The sequence below is a fragment of the Mesoplodon densirostris genome, chromosome 2 (genome assembly GCF_025265405.1).
Source record: "Mesoplodon densirostris isolate mMesDen1 chromosome 2, mMesDen1 primary haplotype, whole genome shotgun sequence".
NCBI classification, from domain to species: Eukaryota; Metazoa; Chordata; class Mammalia; order Artiodactyla; family Ziphiidae; genus Mesoplodon; species Mesoplodon densirostris.
This window is the reverse complement of record NC_082662.1, coordinates 122,301,203-122,313,692: the sequence shown is the minus strand read 5'-3', so window position 1 is coordinate 122,313,692 and position 12,490 is coordinate 122,301,203. Positions and strand designations below refer to the sequence as shown.

Here is a 12,490-nt window from a genome sequence, read left to right as displayed (position 1 = left end):
ATGAACTAAAGGTGCCACAGGTGGAGGCAGTTACCTGTGTTTGCTGAAAGTGTACAATTTTGGAAATTTATGGGGTGGAGTGGAAAGAAAAATAGCAGAAATTCCCTCCCAAAGAAAATCATGTCTTTAAGAAAGCTGAATGTAATGTAAATACGAATGTGGACTAAGAAAATAATGACTCTACTCACAAATGAATAAACAGATTGCTGACTGGTAAGAAGCCTTCCATTATATGTGGATACATGACTTCAGAGTTCACTGGCAGCTAAATGTAATAAATCAGAAAATCTAAGTTACACATTGATTAGACAAAATGACAAAAATCTTCAACCTCAAGAAATCTTAATCATAGATTACAATCAAAACATATTAACTTATTATCATTAATTTAAAACAAACAAGCAAACAATACAGATCCTGGCACAAAACTAGAGTTGCCATTAATATTAATAATGCTAGGTTCACAGTCAGTGCTCAATAAAGACTTTTTAAATGAATTAAAAAATAAAGGGGTTATACTCCAATAAAGATGTTAAAAAAAATAAAGGGGTAATGGTTAGCATTTACTAAATATCAGGTACTATGCTAAGCATTTTCAATATATTCTTTCTTAATTTTTATAACCACAGTAGGACAGAGTACTATCCCTATTTTATAGACAAAGAAACTAAGCTTTAGCAAGGTTTCATAGCAAATAAGTGACAAACCCTTTGATTTTTAAATAATATATAATATTGGTGAGACTCTACAGATATTACATTTTTGTACATCTTCAGATGATGTCCTGATGATTTAACAACAACAGCAAAAAAAGATTAAGAAAAATAATCTTCCTACTAGAAATACCTAATTTGCTAAAAGCCCAATTGCCTTATTTCAATTGTTTTCAATCTTAGTGCGTATCTCCTACTCTAATTTGGGAGTCCTTCCTGAGAAGAGAACAGTATCTGTAAAGACTTTGTTGTCGCTTACTACAGTCTCTGAAGACAAACTGTAAATCTGTCAATAACTGCATAGCATCAACAACTTGTGTCATTTAGGTCTTTAGTAATAGTTTTCATCTTACTAAAGCTATCAGTATAGGCCATTATTATGCCTAAGATTCCCGTGTAAGTGACAGTAATTTTAAATAAGCCTTGATTTTGTTAAAAATAAAGTCAAGAACTTCCCATCCTGAAAACCAGCACTCAATGTGAGCACGAGAAATGCAGCAAAAAACATAATTTTGCCTCATCTTAAACCCACCATGTAAAAATGCTCCAGTCGAATTCCATATACTATCTGCAAAGCTCTCATGTAGATCATATGCAAGACTTCAGGCTACAATAGAAAAATAACTTTTAATACTCTGTTGCACCACTATCACCATTACTGTCCAATATTATAGTAAATGGATACAAAGAAGAAAAGAGTGATAACATTACTCCATTCCCCTTGAAATATTTCTTAATTTTTCCAAATTTTAAAACACCTTATACACTTATCAGTTTGCTCACCTGTGATAAGTGTCAATAAGATCAGTTGTTTAAGCTTATATACAAAATGTTAGCAAGTATATTCAAATCCAGTCCAGGCAATCTATCCACATTAGGGAATGGAAGATGGGTTAGTCTTTCAAAACAGGTTGTCAGACATATGACAAAAATAATGAGGGTGTCTTTTTTTAAAAAGAACATGGGAAACCTTGTTTGATGCCTCAGATGTTAAGGTTAGGATGCCTTAGCTGTTAAAGTGACTACTATGATCCAGGAGGTATAAATTTAGTAGGATAGTATGGGATTTTTAACTTTTATTTTCTAAATCAGTGGTTCCCAAATGCTGGCTTATAGAACCTGTTCTCATCCATATATAAGTTCATTTATTCTGAGATTATTTGTTCTATTTTAAAGAATTAAAGAGGCATCAATATCAAAAAGTTTAAGTTCTACATCATTAAACCAGGTTTTATTATGTTATCACTTCAAGATGAACACAGGAAACTGGAAGGAGACTTTGGGATTTTCTGGGACACACGAATAGTTCTTTTTTGCATTTAATAACTAAAGATATAAAGAACAGTGTCTGTCAAAACAAGTCAATTCCCCCTTGGGGCATAATGCAAGAAAATTAATCTGTAAGCTTCCAAAGAAGACTGTTTCTAAGCACTTTTTCTGATTGGAAACCACTTGGAGTTAAGTTCCTTCAAGCTTTACCAATAAATGATACCCTCAGACCACTACTCCGATAATAAAAATGCTTTAATATGCTTATGGTTTAGAAGCTTTTTTTTTCAGGGTGGGGGGAGAAAACAACCATATTAAAGATTTGAATTCCTAATGGGAATGTAGAAGTTGCCCCACATATAAACTTAATGTTATTTTAAAATTACACTAGGAGAGAGAGTTTCTCTGGATTAAAATGACTACCCTATATGAAATAGTAATATACATGCCTTTCTCCACATTCTATAGACCTAGTAGTTTAATTTCTTTTCAAATAGCATTAACCACATGCAAACACAACCACATTTTACCTTGGGATTTGGAGAAAGATCATTCTTGGAGAGGTTTTTACCATCAGCTCCTGTTAAGATTTTGTTTCGAATATGAACCACAATTTCAGCTACATTATATCTGGGGAAAGACAAAGTTTCCATCTTGGGAGTCTCCTGTTAATCTGAAGGAATTGAAAACAAAGATCAGAAGCATGGCACAACTAGCAGTTTTCATTATCTAGAAGTTGATAAATATAAGGACAAAATTAACAACCCAAGGTTGAACTATATTCATAGTAGTGTTAACTACCATCAAATCATCAAACATCCTAGTAAGATAACATTAAAGACAAATATATATATATATATATATATATATATATATATATATCCTAAAATAACTTTTATTCTAAAGCAACACAGTCATTTTCTAGTTTTCCTAATGCTGTTTTCTTTCATATGGGAAAGAAGACAGCTTGAACAGACAGATGAGAAACTTCTTTAAATCTGGGGGGCACAGAGTTTAATAAGATCTATCCTAAGAATTAATCCTCAAAGCAAGATATATAGGCTACACTATCAGCAGAATCTATACACAAACCACAGCAAAACAGCATAAATAATAAAACTGTACTCTGATTTAACATTCTGTTCAATGTACACACAGTGAGATGATTAATAAGGTTTGAGATGTAAGTAGGAAGAGAGAGAGAAAAAAACAACTGTAATTGGCAGGAATTCCAATCACTAGAGTGAGAACTTGAAAAATAAGATAAAATAAAACAAAAAACCACTTCCCCTAATGTCCTCAGATAGTAAAATATTCCCACCTGTGTTCTCCTAGAGCAGTAGTTCTCACAACTTTGGAGACACTTTTGGTTGTCAGGACTAGAGTGAGGATGCTACTGGAATCTGGTGGGTAGCAGGTCCAGCATGTTGCTAAACATCCTGCAATGCGTAAGGGGGCCAATCAACAACGAAGAATTACTCAGTTCAAAATACTACCCTACAGCTAGCACTGAACTCTGTTATAATACTTGCCACAGTGTATTGTGATAATGTTTATAGAATTCTAGCACTGCATTGTGAGCCAACAGTAAGCTAAGACACTTTCATTTTCTCCATATCTCTAGCTATGCCTAACAGAATAGCAATAGTAACAGTAGTAGTAGAAGCAGCACCAACAGAAGCCACTTTCTCCACCACTCAGTTAACAATACTTGGTTCATTACTTATGGATCTCCTACTCTCTAGGGAAGCAGTGTGATCCCAGAGATCCAAAGTGAATACACTCACTTTTGCAAACAAACTGAAATGACCCACAGTTCTGGAAATCTATTTCTTTAGGCTCCTAATGTTTCTCCAAACATTAGGGTTAAAAGGCAGCTTTGTCAACTTTAACCACTGACAAATGCAGGAAGCCATTCTAAAAGATGAGTAACAAATAACTTCTCAGTTCTGCTTAGACACTTGCAAACATCACAGAATTCACTGTCTCAAGGAAACTTTCTGTCTACCTTAGTATGTCTCTAATAATCAGATAACTCTCTCTCATACTGTGTAGAAATATGTTTGTTGTAACTCTTACCTTCTGGTCCTACTTCTAGTCATTGCAACTACATAGAATATATTAATCCTTTGTTTTTATGACTCCACTTTCAAAAACGTGAAGAAAGCTATCATATCTCTGCTTAGCCCTGTCTTGTCTAAGGTAAGTATAATTTAAGAATAGCCACTCCTTTTATGACTTTGTTTGAGAAAGTCTACCATTCTACTCACTTTCCTCTAAAACTGTTTTGTCAATGTCTTCTTAAAGTGTAATGCTCAAATTGAACACAATACTCCAGATATGGTCTGCTTAGGGCAGAATATCAACACAGTTGATGGTCACTGCTGATCTTGTGCTACTACAACACTTACTGACAAATATATATATGTGTGTGTGATTGACTGAAACTCCCAGAACTTCTTCAACATAGCCCGCTTCTCCATGACTTCTTACATGACCTCGTAGCCAACAAGCCAGGACTTCTCCATGTTCTTTTTACATAATTGATTATTTGAACCTTAAGCAAGGATTTGCATTTCCTATTATTGAATTTCCTATTATTCCTATTTCCTATTATTGAATTTTGTAATTTGCATTTCCTATCATTGAATTTCCTATTATTCCTATTTCCTATTATTGAATTTCATAATTCCAAGCTTTCCTTCTACAGCCAGAATCTTTTTGGATCCAGATTCTGACACCTCATATATTATATGTCCTTTTCAACATAAATATGCATTCTATATTTTCACCTAAGTCATAGATTTAAAAATCATCAATTGCCCAAAGACTGCAGAAAAAGTCAACTTTCCAAAACAAACTATATCTGGATCAGAGATGATCACAATAGAGAAAGAGGTGTAAAATATCTTCATTAATTATTATCGCACATCCCTCTCTTCTAAAGTCTTGCACACTGTGCTATCAGATGAATCTGTATAGAACATCAAATGCATCATGTAACATCTTTACAAAAATACTTTAATTACTCATCCTACTCACCACATCAAATAACCTAATGAATTTTCTGTTACAAGTTAGTCTCCTTCAAGACGTTTCCCAAACTTCCAATGTTTCATTTTGGAACCACCTCCCATATCCAATTTCTATCTTTCTTTGATAGTACAACTTCAGTTCCAATTCATTCACGTGTGTGTGTAGAGAGGGAGGGAGAGCCGGACAGAGGAGAGGGAGAGAAAAGGACAGAGGGGAGAGAGGGGGAGAGGCCTTCCAATACAGTTTGAGCTCTGGTGGGATAAAGTATATAAATGACCTAGTATATGTAAAGTGACCCTCAGATCGCCTACCAAGTAGCAGGCATTTACTACTAATTACCCCTTCGTTCCTCATTTATTTGCAACACCACGATCCTGTGCACAGTAGGTATTGAAAGAATACCGATTAAATTTCAGACACTTCATTTTTCAAAAATAAACTAGATCGTGGAAATCAAAATCCCAGGAAGCAGAGGCTAAACAAAAACGAAGAGAAAAGACTCAAAGACTCCCAACATCAAAAAATTAAGTAAACAGTTTCCTGAACTCATTCAGGGAAAATGATCGTGCCACGCATGCAAAGCGCCATGCATACACCGCTCTCTTCCTCTGACTTTTGGATTAAGTATGATATTTTTGCCTTTTGATTTTTGGGTTTGACTTTGGTTAAGCGATGTTTGAGCAACGGAGACTTGTCTACAAAGACAGTGGACCAGCATCTGCAACCCCATAACCTTCTAAATAACTGGGTTAAAAATATACAAATACAAGATTTAACTGACCAGCTGCACCTCAAGTTTCTTTTCCCGTAGTCTATGCTGTACCAGCAAACACCCATTTGTTTCGTAGGAACTGGACTCAGGTTGTTTGGGGGACTAAAATCCAATAAACACGACCTATGAGCTTTTCCCGACCTCCCAGGGGCTGGCTTCTCCAGCCTCCTCCCCAGCTCTGCGCGTAACGAAAACACTGCCAGGCTCCGCGTCTCGGCTCCGGCCGGCTGCTCCGGAGCCAGAGGGCACACTCAGTCTCGCGTCCTCTGTCCGCGAGTGTCTGCTTGCGCTCACCTACCGCACCAGCCGCCCACAGGAAGGCTGCGAGTCCACGGAGCAGCTACAGGCGAACTCAAAAATCAGCAAACACCGACCGTTGTCACTTTTCAAACCTGCCGCCTCCTACTGGAACTCCCGCCCCGTTCCACCCCGCCCACTTCCTGCGCTCCGCCGCGCCGGGTGCCGGTTGGGCTCAATAGACACGAGACGGCTGGTGCTGGAGTTGCGAGAGAGGACGCGGGTCTCCGAACGGAACTGTTTTTCGGGGAGTTGGCGTCTAGTCGGATATAAATTCCGCAGGAAATGGGAGCCCCGCGGTTTGGGGAGGAGGCCGGGGCTGATACGAAGTTCCGTGAGACCTTTGAACAGTTTTGGCGTCCGAGGTGAAGAGCGAAAGTGAATAGAGGGTTTCTGGAGACGAGCTAAACTCAAGGTGACAAGGGAAGGAGGACGTGGGGCAGTGGGGCAGGGTAAGTCATAGAGTCTCAGAGTAATAACACCGATATTTTTTGAGCGTTGATTGAGACGCCAGGTTCCGTGTTGGATGCTTATAGGCATTATCTCATTTAGGCTTCATTAAAAAGGGAAAGGGGACTAATAGATACTATCATCAAATGAGGGATTAAATCAGGGAGATTGTGCAACTGGCCCAAAGCTGTGCGCAGTAGTTCACAAGTAGCATAACCAGGATTTGGACACAGATCGTCTGATTCTGCGTTGGTGAGCCCAACTTCAAGAGGTGGGAGCAGTCTTAACAGTTCATCTGGTCAAATACTTTCACATTTACAGGCAAGAAACCTGGGGCTCAGAAGTGATTTGTTTCCACTTGTATAGTAAGTGGCACTATCTAGTGTAGAACCCGTGTCCTTTGTTCTCCCTCCCTTCATTCATCCCTCTACAGGAGCAAGGCACTCCCGGTGCTAACAACATTGAACTCCTCCCCGAATTTGCATGTCCCCGAGTGAGTTGGATTCTTCAGATGATGCGTGGCACTTCATACATGATCACAAGTCTGGGTCTTGCAGCAGAAGATACGACTGGCCTAATTGTCAGTGGGGGGAAACCATTTAGTTTTATTATGGCTTGGAGCTCTAAAAGCCGTAATAGGACTTGCTTCTGACTGCAGCGTACAGTATTATCTAGTGAGGGTGGTGTATTGGATGGGAAGTCTGCACTGAATCAAGTGAAAAATAATACTGGAAAGACTATTGAAAGTACACAAATTCTGGTGCTTTGTTGTAGGGGGATGGTGGAGGCTATACCTATTGATATAGAAATTTATACCGATTTGAAATAAAAATACATTTCATATTCATTAGTTTAGGGCTCCCTTTTCTATGTCCATTTACTGATGTAATCCTCAAAAGTCAGAATCTAGTAAAACTCAACAGTGAGTTAGAAAATAGATTTTTTAAAAAATACTTGGAGTGAGGAGAGGAGAGAAAAAAGACCTTTCTCACTGGCACTTATACCAAATCAAACTGATTACTTGTGCATGCACATACTCCACTAGGCGGTATCTTCTTAGAGGCAGGGTTAAGGACCATAGCTAGCATAATGGCTGAGAGCTCAGCTCTTGAGTCAGAAAGAGCTGGGTTTAAATCCCTCATCACGGGGCTTCCCTGGTAGCGCAGTGGTTAAGAATCCTCCTGCCAACCCAGGGGACACTGGTTCGAGCCCTGGTCCAGGAAGATCCCACATGCCGCAGAGCAACTAAGCCCGTGCGCCACAACTACTGAGCCTGCGCTCTCGAGCCCGCCAGCCACAACTACTGAAGCCCGCGCACCTAGAGCCTGTGCTCCCCAACAAGAGAAGCCACCACAGTGAGAAGCCTGCGCACTGCAACGAAGAGTAGCCCCTGTTCACTGCCACTACAGAAAGCCTGCTCGCAGCAACGAAGACCCAATGCAGCCAAAAAAAAATAAAAAATCCCTCATCACACTGCTTACTATCTGTATGGACTCAGGCAAATTGTTTAACCTAACTAAACTGGTTTCTGCATCTTTAAAGTAGCGATAATATCTTATTTATAGGATGTCATGAAGATTAAGTGGATTCATTCATGTAAAGTGTCTGGCAGAATTGTAAGCACTCGATAAGTATTACCTGTTATTTTGACTATTATTATTTATACATTGTCCTAGTAAAATGTCTTGCAAATGGTAAGTGCTTGACAAATGCCTGAACCATTGTTAAGCGTCCAGACAAGGAAAGCGTGACCTATATGTAAACCAAGAATAGAATGGACCCTATGGAGAGAGAAAAATGAGGTGAAGGAAGAGCAGAATGACTGTATTTACAATAAAATAATTGTTTCTTTGGTGGATAATTTTACCGTAGATATGGCAAATTGATAGTTATATTAGAAGTAAAATTAAGAAAAAACGAATGGGTATTTATTCAGATTGTCTCGATTATAAGGGTAGATTTGATTTTTTAAAATTCAGTTTTCTGTTACTGGTCATTGTGAATTAGAGGGCAGAAATCCAGAAATCCCAACCTAAACTTTCTAGAGTTTTGTCATTATCCATAAAGACATTAACTACAGCAGAAAATTAGATTCCAGTACTCTTTATGGCTGTAGCATCTTTTTTCCCCTGGACCTATATACCCTCACATGCTCTATACCTGCTCTTATATTTCATTTTCCCTGTCAGCTCTCCTGCCATTACCTCCCTTCCCAGCCTAGACTGCATGGTTTATCAACATCCAAACTCCCTGCATCCCTTGCCGCTGACCCCAGTGCGTGTCAAAGTCCTAACCCTGAATCTGTTCCATAAATCCCCAGCTGGGCACCCTGGAGAAAATCACACAAAGTGATGTACAACAGGTTCTTGGTCTGCAGCTTCAGCTCGCCCCCAATTCTTGACACTCCTTTATCATTTGTCAGTTCCCTGTCTTATAACTTGCAGTGATTTCTCATAACTACCTCCATCCTCAGCTTCAACTTCTCTTTTTATTTGAAGGTGACTAGAGTAGTGTAAAAGATATTTTTCAAGCACTTAACACACATTCACATGCATCTGCGACCTTTATGCCAGTTTCTTTTCTAATTTTAATTCCATGTTCCTTTTCTAGATTGTACTTTAGATCCTGGATGACAGACCTGTCAGGACTGAGCAGACCTTTGATTGACAAGATGGGATGCTCAGTGAGACCATGGCAGCCTGCAACTAGGACTTTATCTTTAATTCAGGTGGCGGTCCTGTGGTAGCTAGTGCTTTTGGTTAAAATTTTTTAAATCTCTTTTTTAAGTGACAAGAATTCCAGATTGTTGTTTCTGCTTTGTTTTAAGTGGATCAGTGAGGATGAACAGTTGATTCACTTGGTCTAGTGTGGTAGGAATAGATGAAATACTCAGACTGGGTCCTACACCCTCCTTGCCATCAAGCACCCACTTATTTGAATATAGAGATTTCCCAGGGGCCACAGACATTTCCAGCATCCTTGTTCCCAGTTCACTGAGAAAATTCAAGCCATCATGCAACATATTCCTTAACTTCCTGCGCCCCATTTCCCTTACCACCACATTTATCTGTCTCTCTCTTAGTGATCTCAGAAGATGAATAGTGCCTACTCCTCCTGTGCTATTGGTCAGTGCCTCTTTCTAGACCTCTCCGCTACATTTGACACCATTAATCAGACCCTCCTTGAAACCTAAGTCCCTTTGCTTCTCTCCTGTGTCTTCTGCCTATCTCGTGCTTCTTAGGGGGCTCTTTCTCTGCCTGCCGTTTATACAGTATAAGTTTCAACCTTGATTTTTCTTTTTTTTTGCATAAATCTTCTCCTTCAGAGTACCATCCATTCTCATTGTTTTAATCTATTTGCTCAAGGATCCAAAAACTACTGCTATCCCTGACTTCCTCCTTGAGATTTAGATTTTTATTTCCTTGCCTACTAGATAGATGCATTTGGGAGGGCTCGTGAGCCATTCAAATTCTAATTTATCCCTTTCTTTTTTTCAACTGCCCAATCTATCTCACTGTTGTCTCCAGCCTTACAACCCTCTCCTGCATCCCCCACTTTGTCTTCTAAGTAGCTGCTGTAATGATCAGTCTTAAATGTAAATCTGACTATTTCACTGGTCTGGTTAAACTTCTACAACCCCTCCCACCATCACCTCCAAGACAAAGTCCAACTCCATAGTCTGCACCCTGGGACCTCCATGATCTTGCCACTGTTTATGTTTCCACTGACATCTCCCATCACACCCACTTCCCATTCATGAGACTGTTTTATACTTTGAGACCTTTTCTTATTCTTGTTGACTCCGTCTGGACTGTCTTGATTTTCTTTGCCTGATCTCTACTTTCTTTACTTACTTTTCAGATGTCTTCTAAGAAGCCTTTCCCTAATCCACAGTCTGAACTAAGCTGACTTTCCTTCTGACTTTCTAGGTATAGATTTATTCGTTCAAAAAATATTGAGCCTCTTATGCCAGACACTAAGCTAGGTACTGGAAGTATAATGAACAAGCAAATGTGATAATAATCAATCTAATAATTGACCTAATAGAGCTTATATTCTCATAGGGAAGGGAGACAAGTAATTTAAAAAAAAAAAAAAAAGTGGTTTAGTCTGAGTGGCTCCATGCAGGAGAATAGCTAGGAATTGGCCAGGTTAAAGGGTGGAGGGCAAGAAAGAGGTAACAACTGTGAAGGCCCAGACATAAGAAGAGAGCACAGCCTAGGAACAAAGATTCTAGACACAGGGCTGGGGAGGTAAAGAGGCACCAGATCATGAAGAGTATTACTAGTCATGTTAAGGCATTTGGACTTCTTAAAAGTAATAGGAAGTTTGAAGGGCTTCAACAAGATTAGGTTTGTATTTAGGTGAGGACTGGCTGCTGTGAGAAAATAGAATTGAAGAGTGGCAAGACTGAAGGAAGGAAAACCAGTTACGACCTCATTGTAGTAATCCAGGGGAAAGAAGATGGCAGCCTATACTAGGGTATGGCCAGCATGGATGGAAATAGATCCCACTGGAATTCAGGAAGTAGAAGTGGCAGGACTTGATGACTGAATTGGGAGGGCAGAGGTGAGAGAAATCAAGGATAAAGTTCCATAAATAAGTTTTAGTGAGGACCCTATTTGCTATCATATGTTCATGGCCTAGACGTCATTAGACATTGTAGATGCTTGATAAATATCTGCTGAGTGAGAGTTTTCTGGCTTCAGCCCCTAGATAAATGGGATGCCATTCTCTGATTTAGGAAATGTAGAAGTGAACTCATTTTGGGAGGTGACTGGTGATTGAGTTTTGGACATGTCTAGCTCAAGATGCCTCTGGGAGATACACCTGAAAATGATAGATACAATGCGATTGGGAGAGATCTCATGTGTATTCTTTGTTTACTGAAAAAAATAAAAGTTTATACTTTATTGAAATGATCAGTTTTGTGTCTGTCTCCACTATTGCACAGGGCTGATGCTGAATGACTTGATTCCCTAGCACCTAACACTTGGGTCTAGCACAAACTGGGTACCCAGTCAATGTTTGTTGTTGAATTGAACTACTCCTTTTTAAACATGGTCCATCAAACAGGAGAAATTAGTAATAGTAGTAGCCTCTGAGGAGGGAGACTGGGGCTCAGAGTGAAAAGATTTTCTTTTTATTGAATATACTTTGGTTCTTTATACTTTTCCCCTATGTGCTTATGTTTCCTATGAAAAATAAAAAGATGAGAAAGAAGTGTTGTATTTGTATGAACTTTAAACTGAAAACAGTACTCCAACTATGATCTGATTGGTATAGAGTAGAATAGTAATGATATCTGAGGTCATACTAGCATTTTTTGACCACATACATTGTCAATTGGTTTAAAAATTTGATGACTATCATTGACTCCGTTGTTCAATTCACTTACACAAATAATTAATATTTATTCATGTCTTAAAAATAATGACTAACCATGAATAGCAGGTGAAAGTGAAATTATGAACACATATTTTATATTAAGGGCATCAAAAAAATCTTTGAAATGATGTATCGTGAGGGATAGGTAAAACCTACTAAAGCAAATGAGTGTCATAGTTTTACATCTGCCTAACAATTCATGTGAGAGGAAACAGTGTGCCTCTTTGACCTGGCAGCTAACATTTATTGTTTGCAAACATTACAAGTAGTATCTAATATGCAAAACCCTTATTTACAAGTGTTGGAATATCCTTTACACGTCTTAACTGTAGTTAATTATGAATGAATAGGTAAAAATGCTTTTATATATTTGTGAATTGACTTTGTATAATTTTATTTAAAAGGTTGGGGTTATAGGTATACTGAAGATGCACTAATATTTAAAATGGTAAATTCTAGTAACATTTTTCTTTGCACAGCATATTCACTGGGTGGCGCTATTGTATTAATGTTAACCTTACACAATTTGGAAGTTCTGTTTCATTTTCTTTTACATAAGTAAATA

At 38.5% G+C, this 12,490-nt stretch overlaps 1 protein-coding gene across 5 annotated transcripts in view; it reads right to left on the bottom strand.

Annotated features, from left to right (window-relative positions):
* The window catches only part of NUF2 (NUF2 component of NDC80 kinetochore complex), a 31,078-nt gene extending 24,874 nt beyond the window's left edge, over positions 1-6,204 (bottom strand). Inside the window, exons 1-5 of one of the 5 annotated variants that reach the window (XM_060090854.1) lie at positions 6,085-6,204; positions 3,304-3,421; positions 2,513-2,655; positions 1,246-1,320; positions 189-265 (exon numbers count right to left, since the gene is read on the bottom strand). In XM_060090854.1, coding sequence (XP_059946837.1) covers positions 189-265; positions 1,246-1,320; positions 2,513-2,635 — 275 coding nt within the window. In that variant the 5' untranslated portion in view covers positions 2,636-2,655; positions 3,304-3,421; positions 6,085-6,204. Of the gene's footprint in view, positions 1-188; positions 266-1,245; positions 1,321-2,512; positions 2,656-3,303; positions 3,422-5,799; positions 5,908-6,084 lie in introns of those variants that run through there. The other 4 variants (XM_060090855.1, XM_060090856.1, XM_060090857.1 and 1 more) reach the window with 4 other exon arrangements.
* Between the last annotated feature and the right edge of the window lie 6,286 nt (positions 6,205-12,490).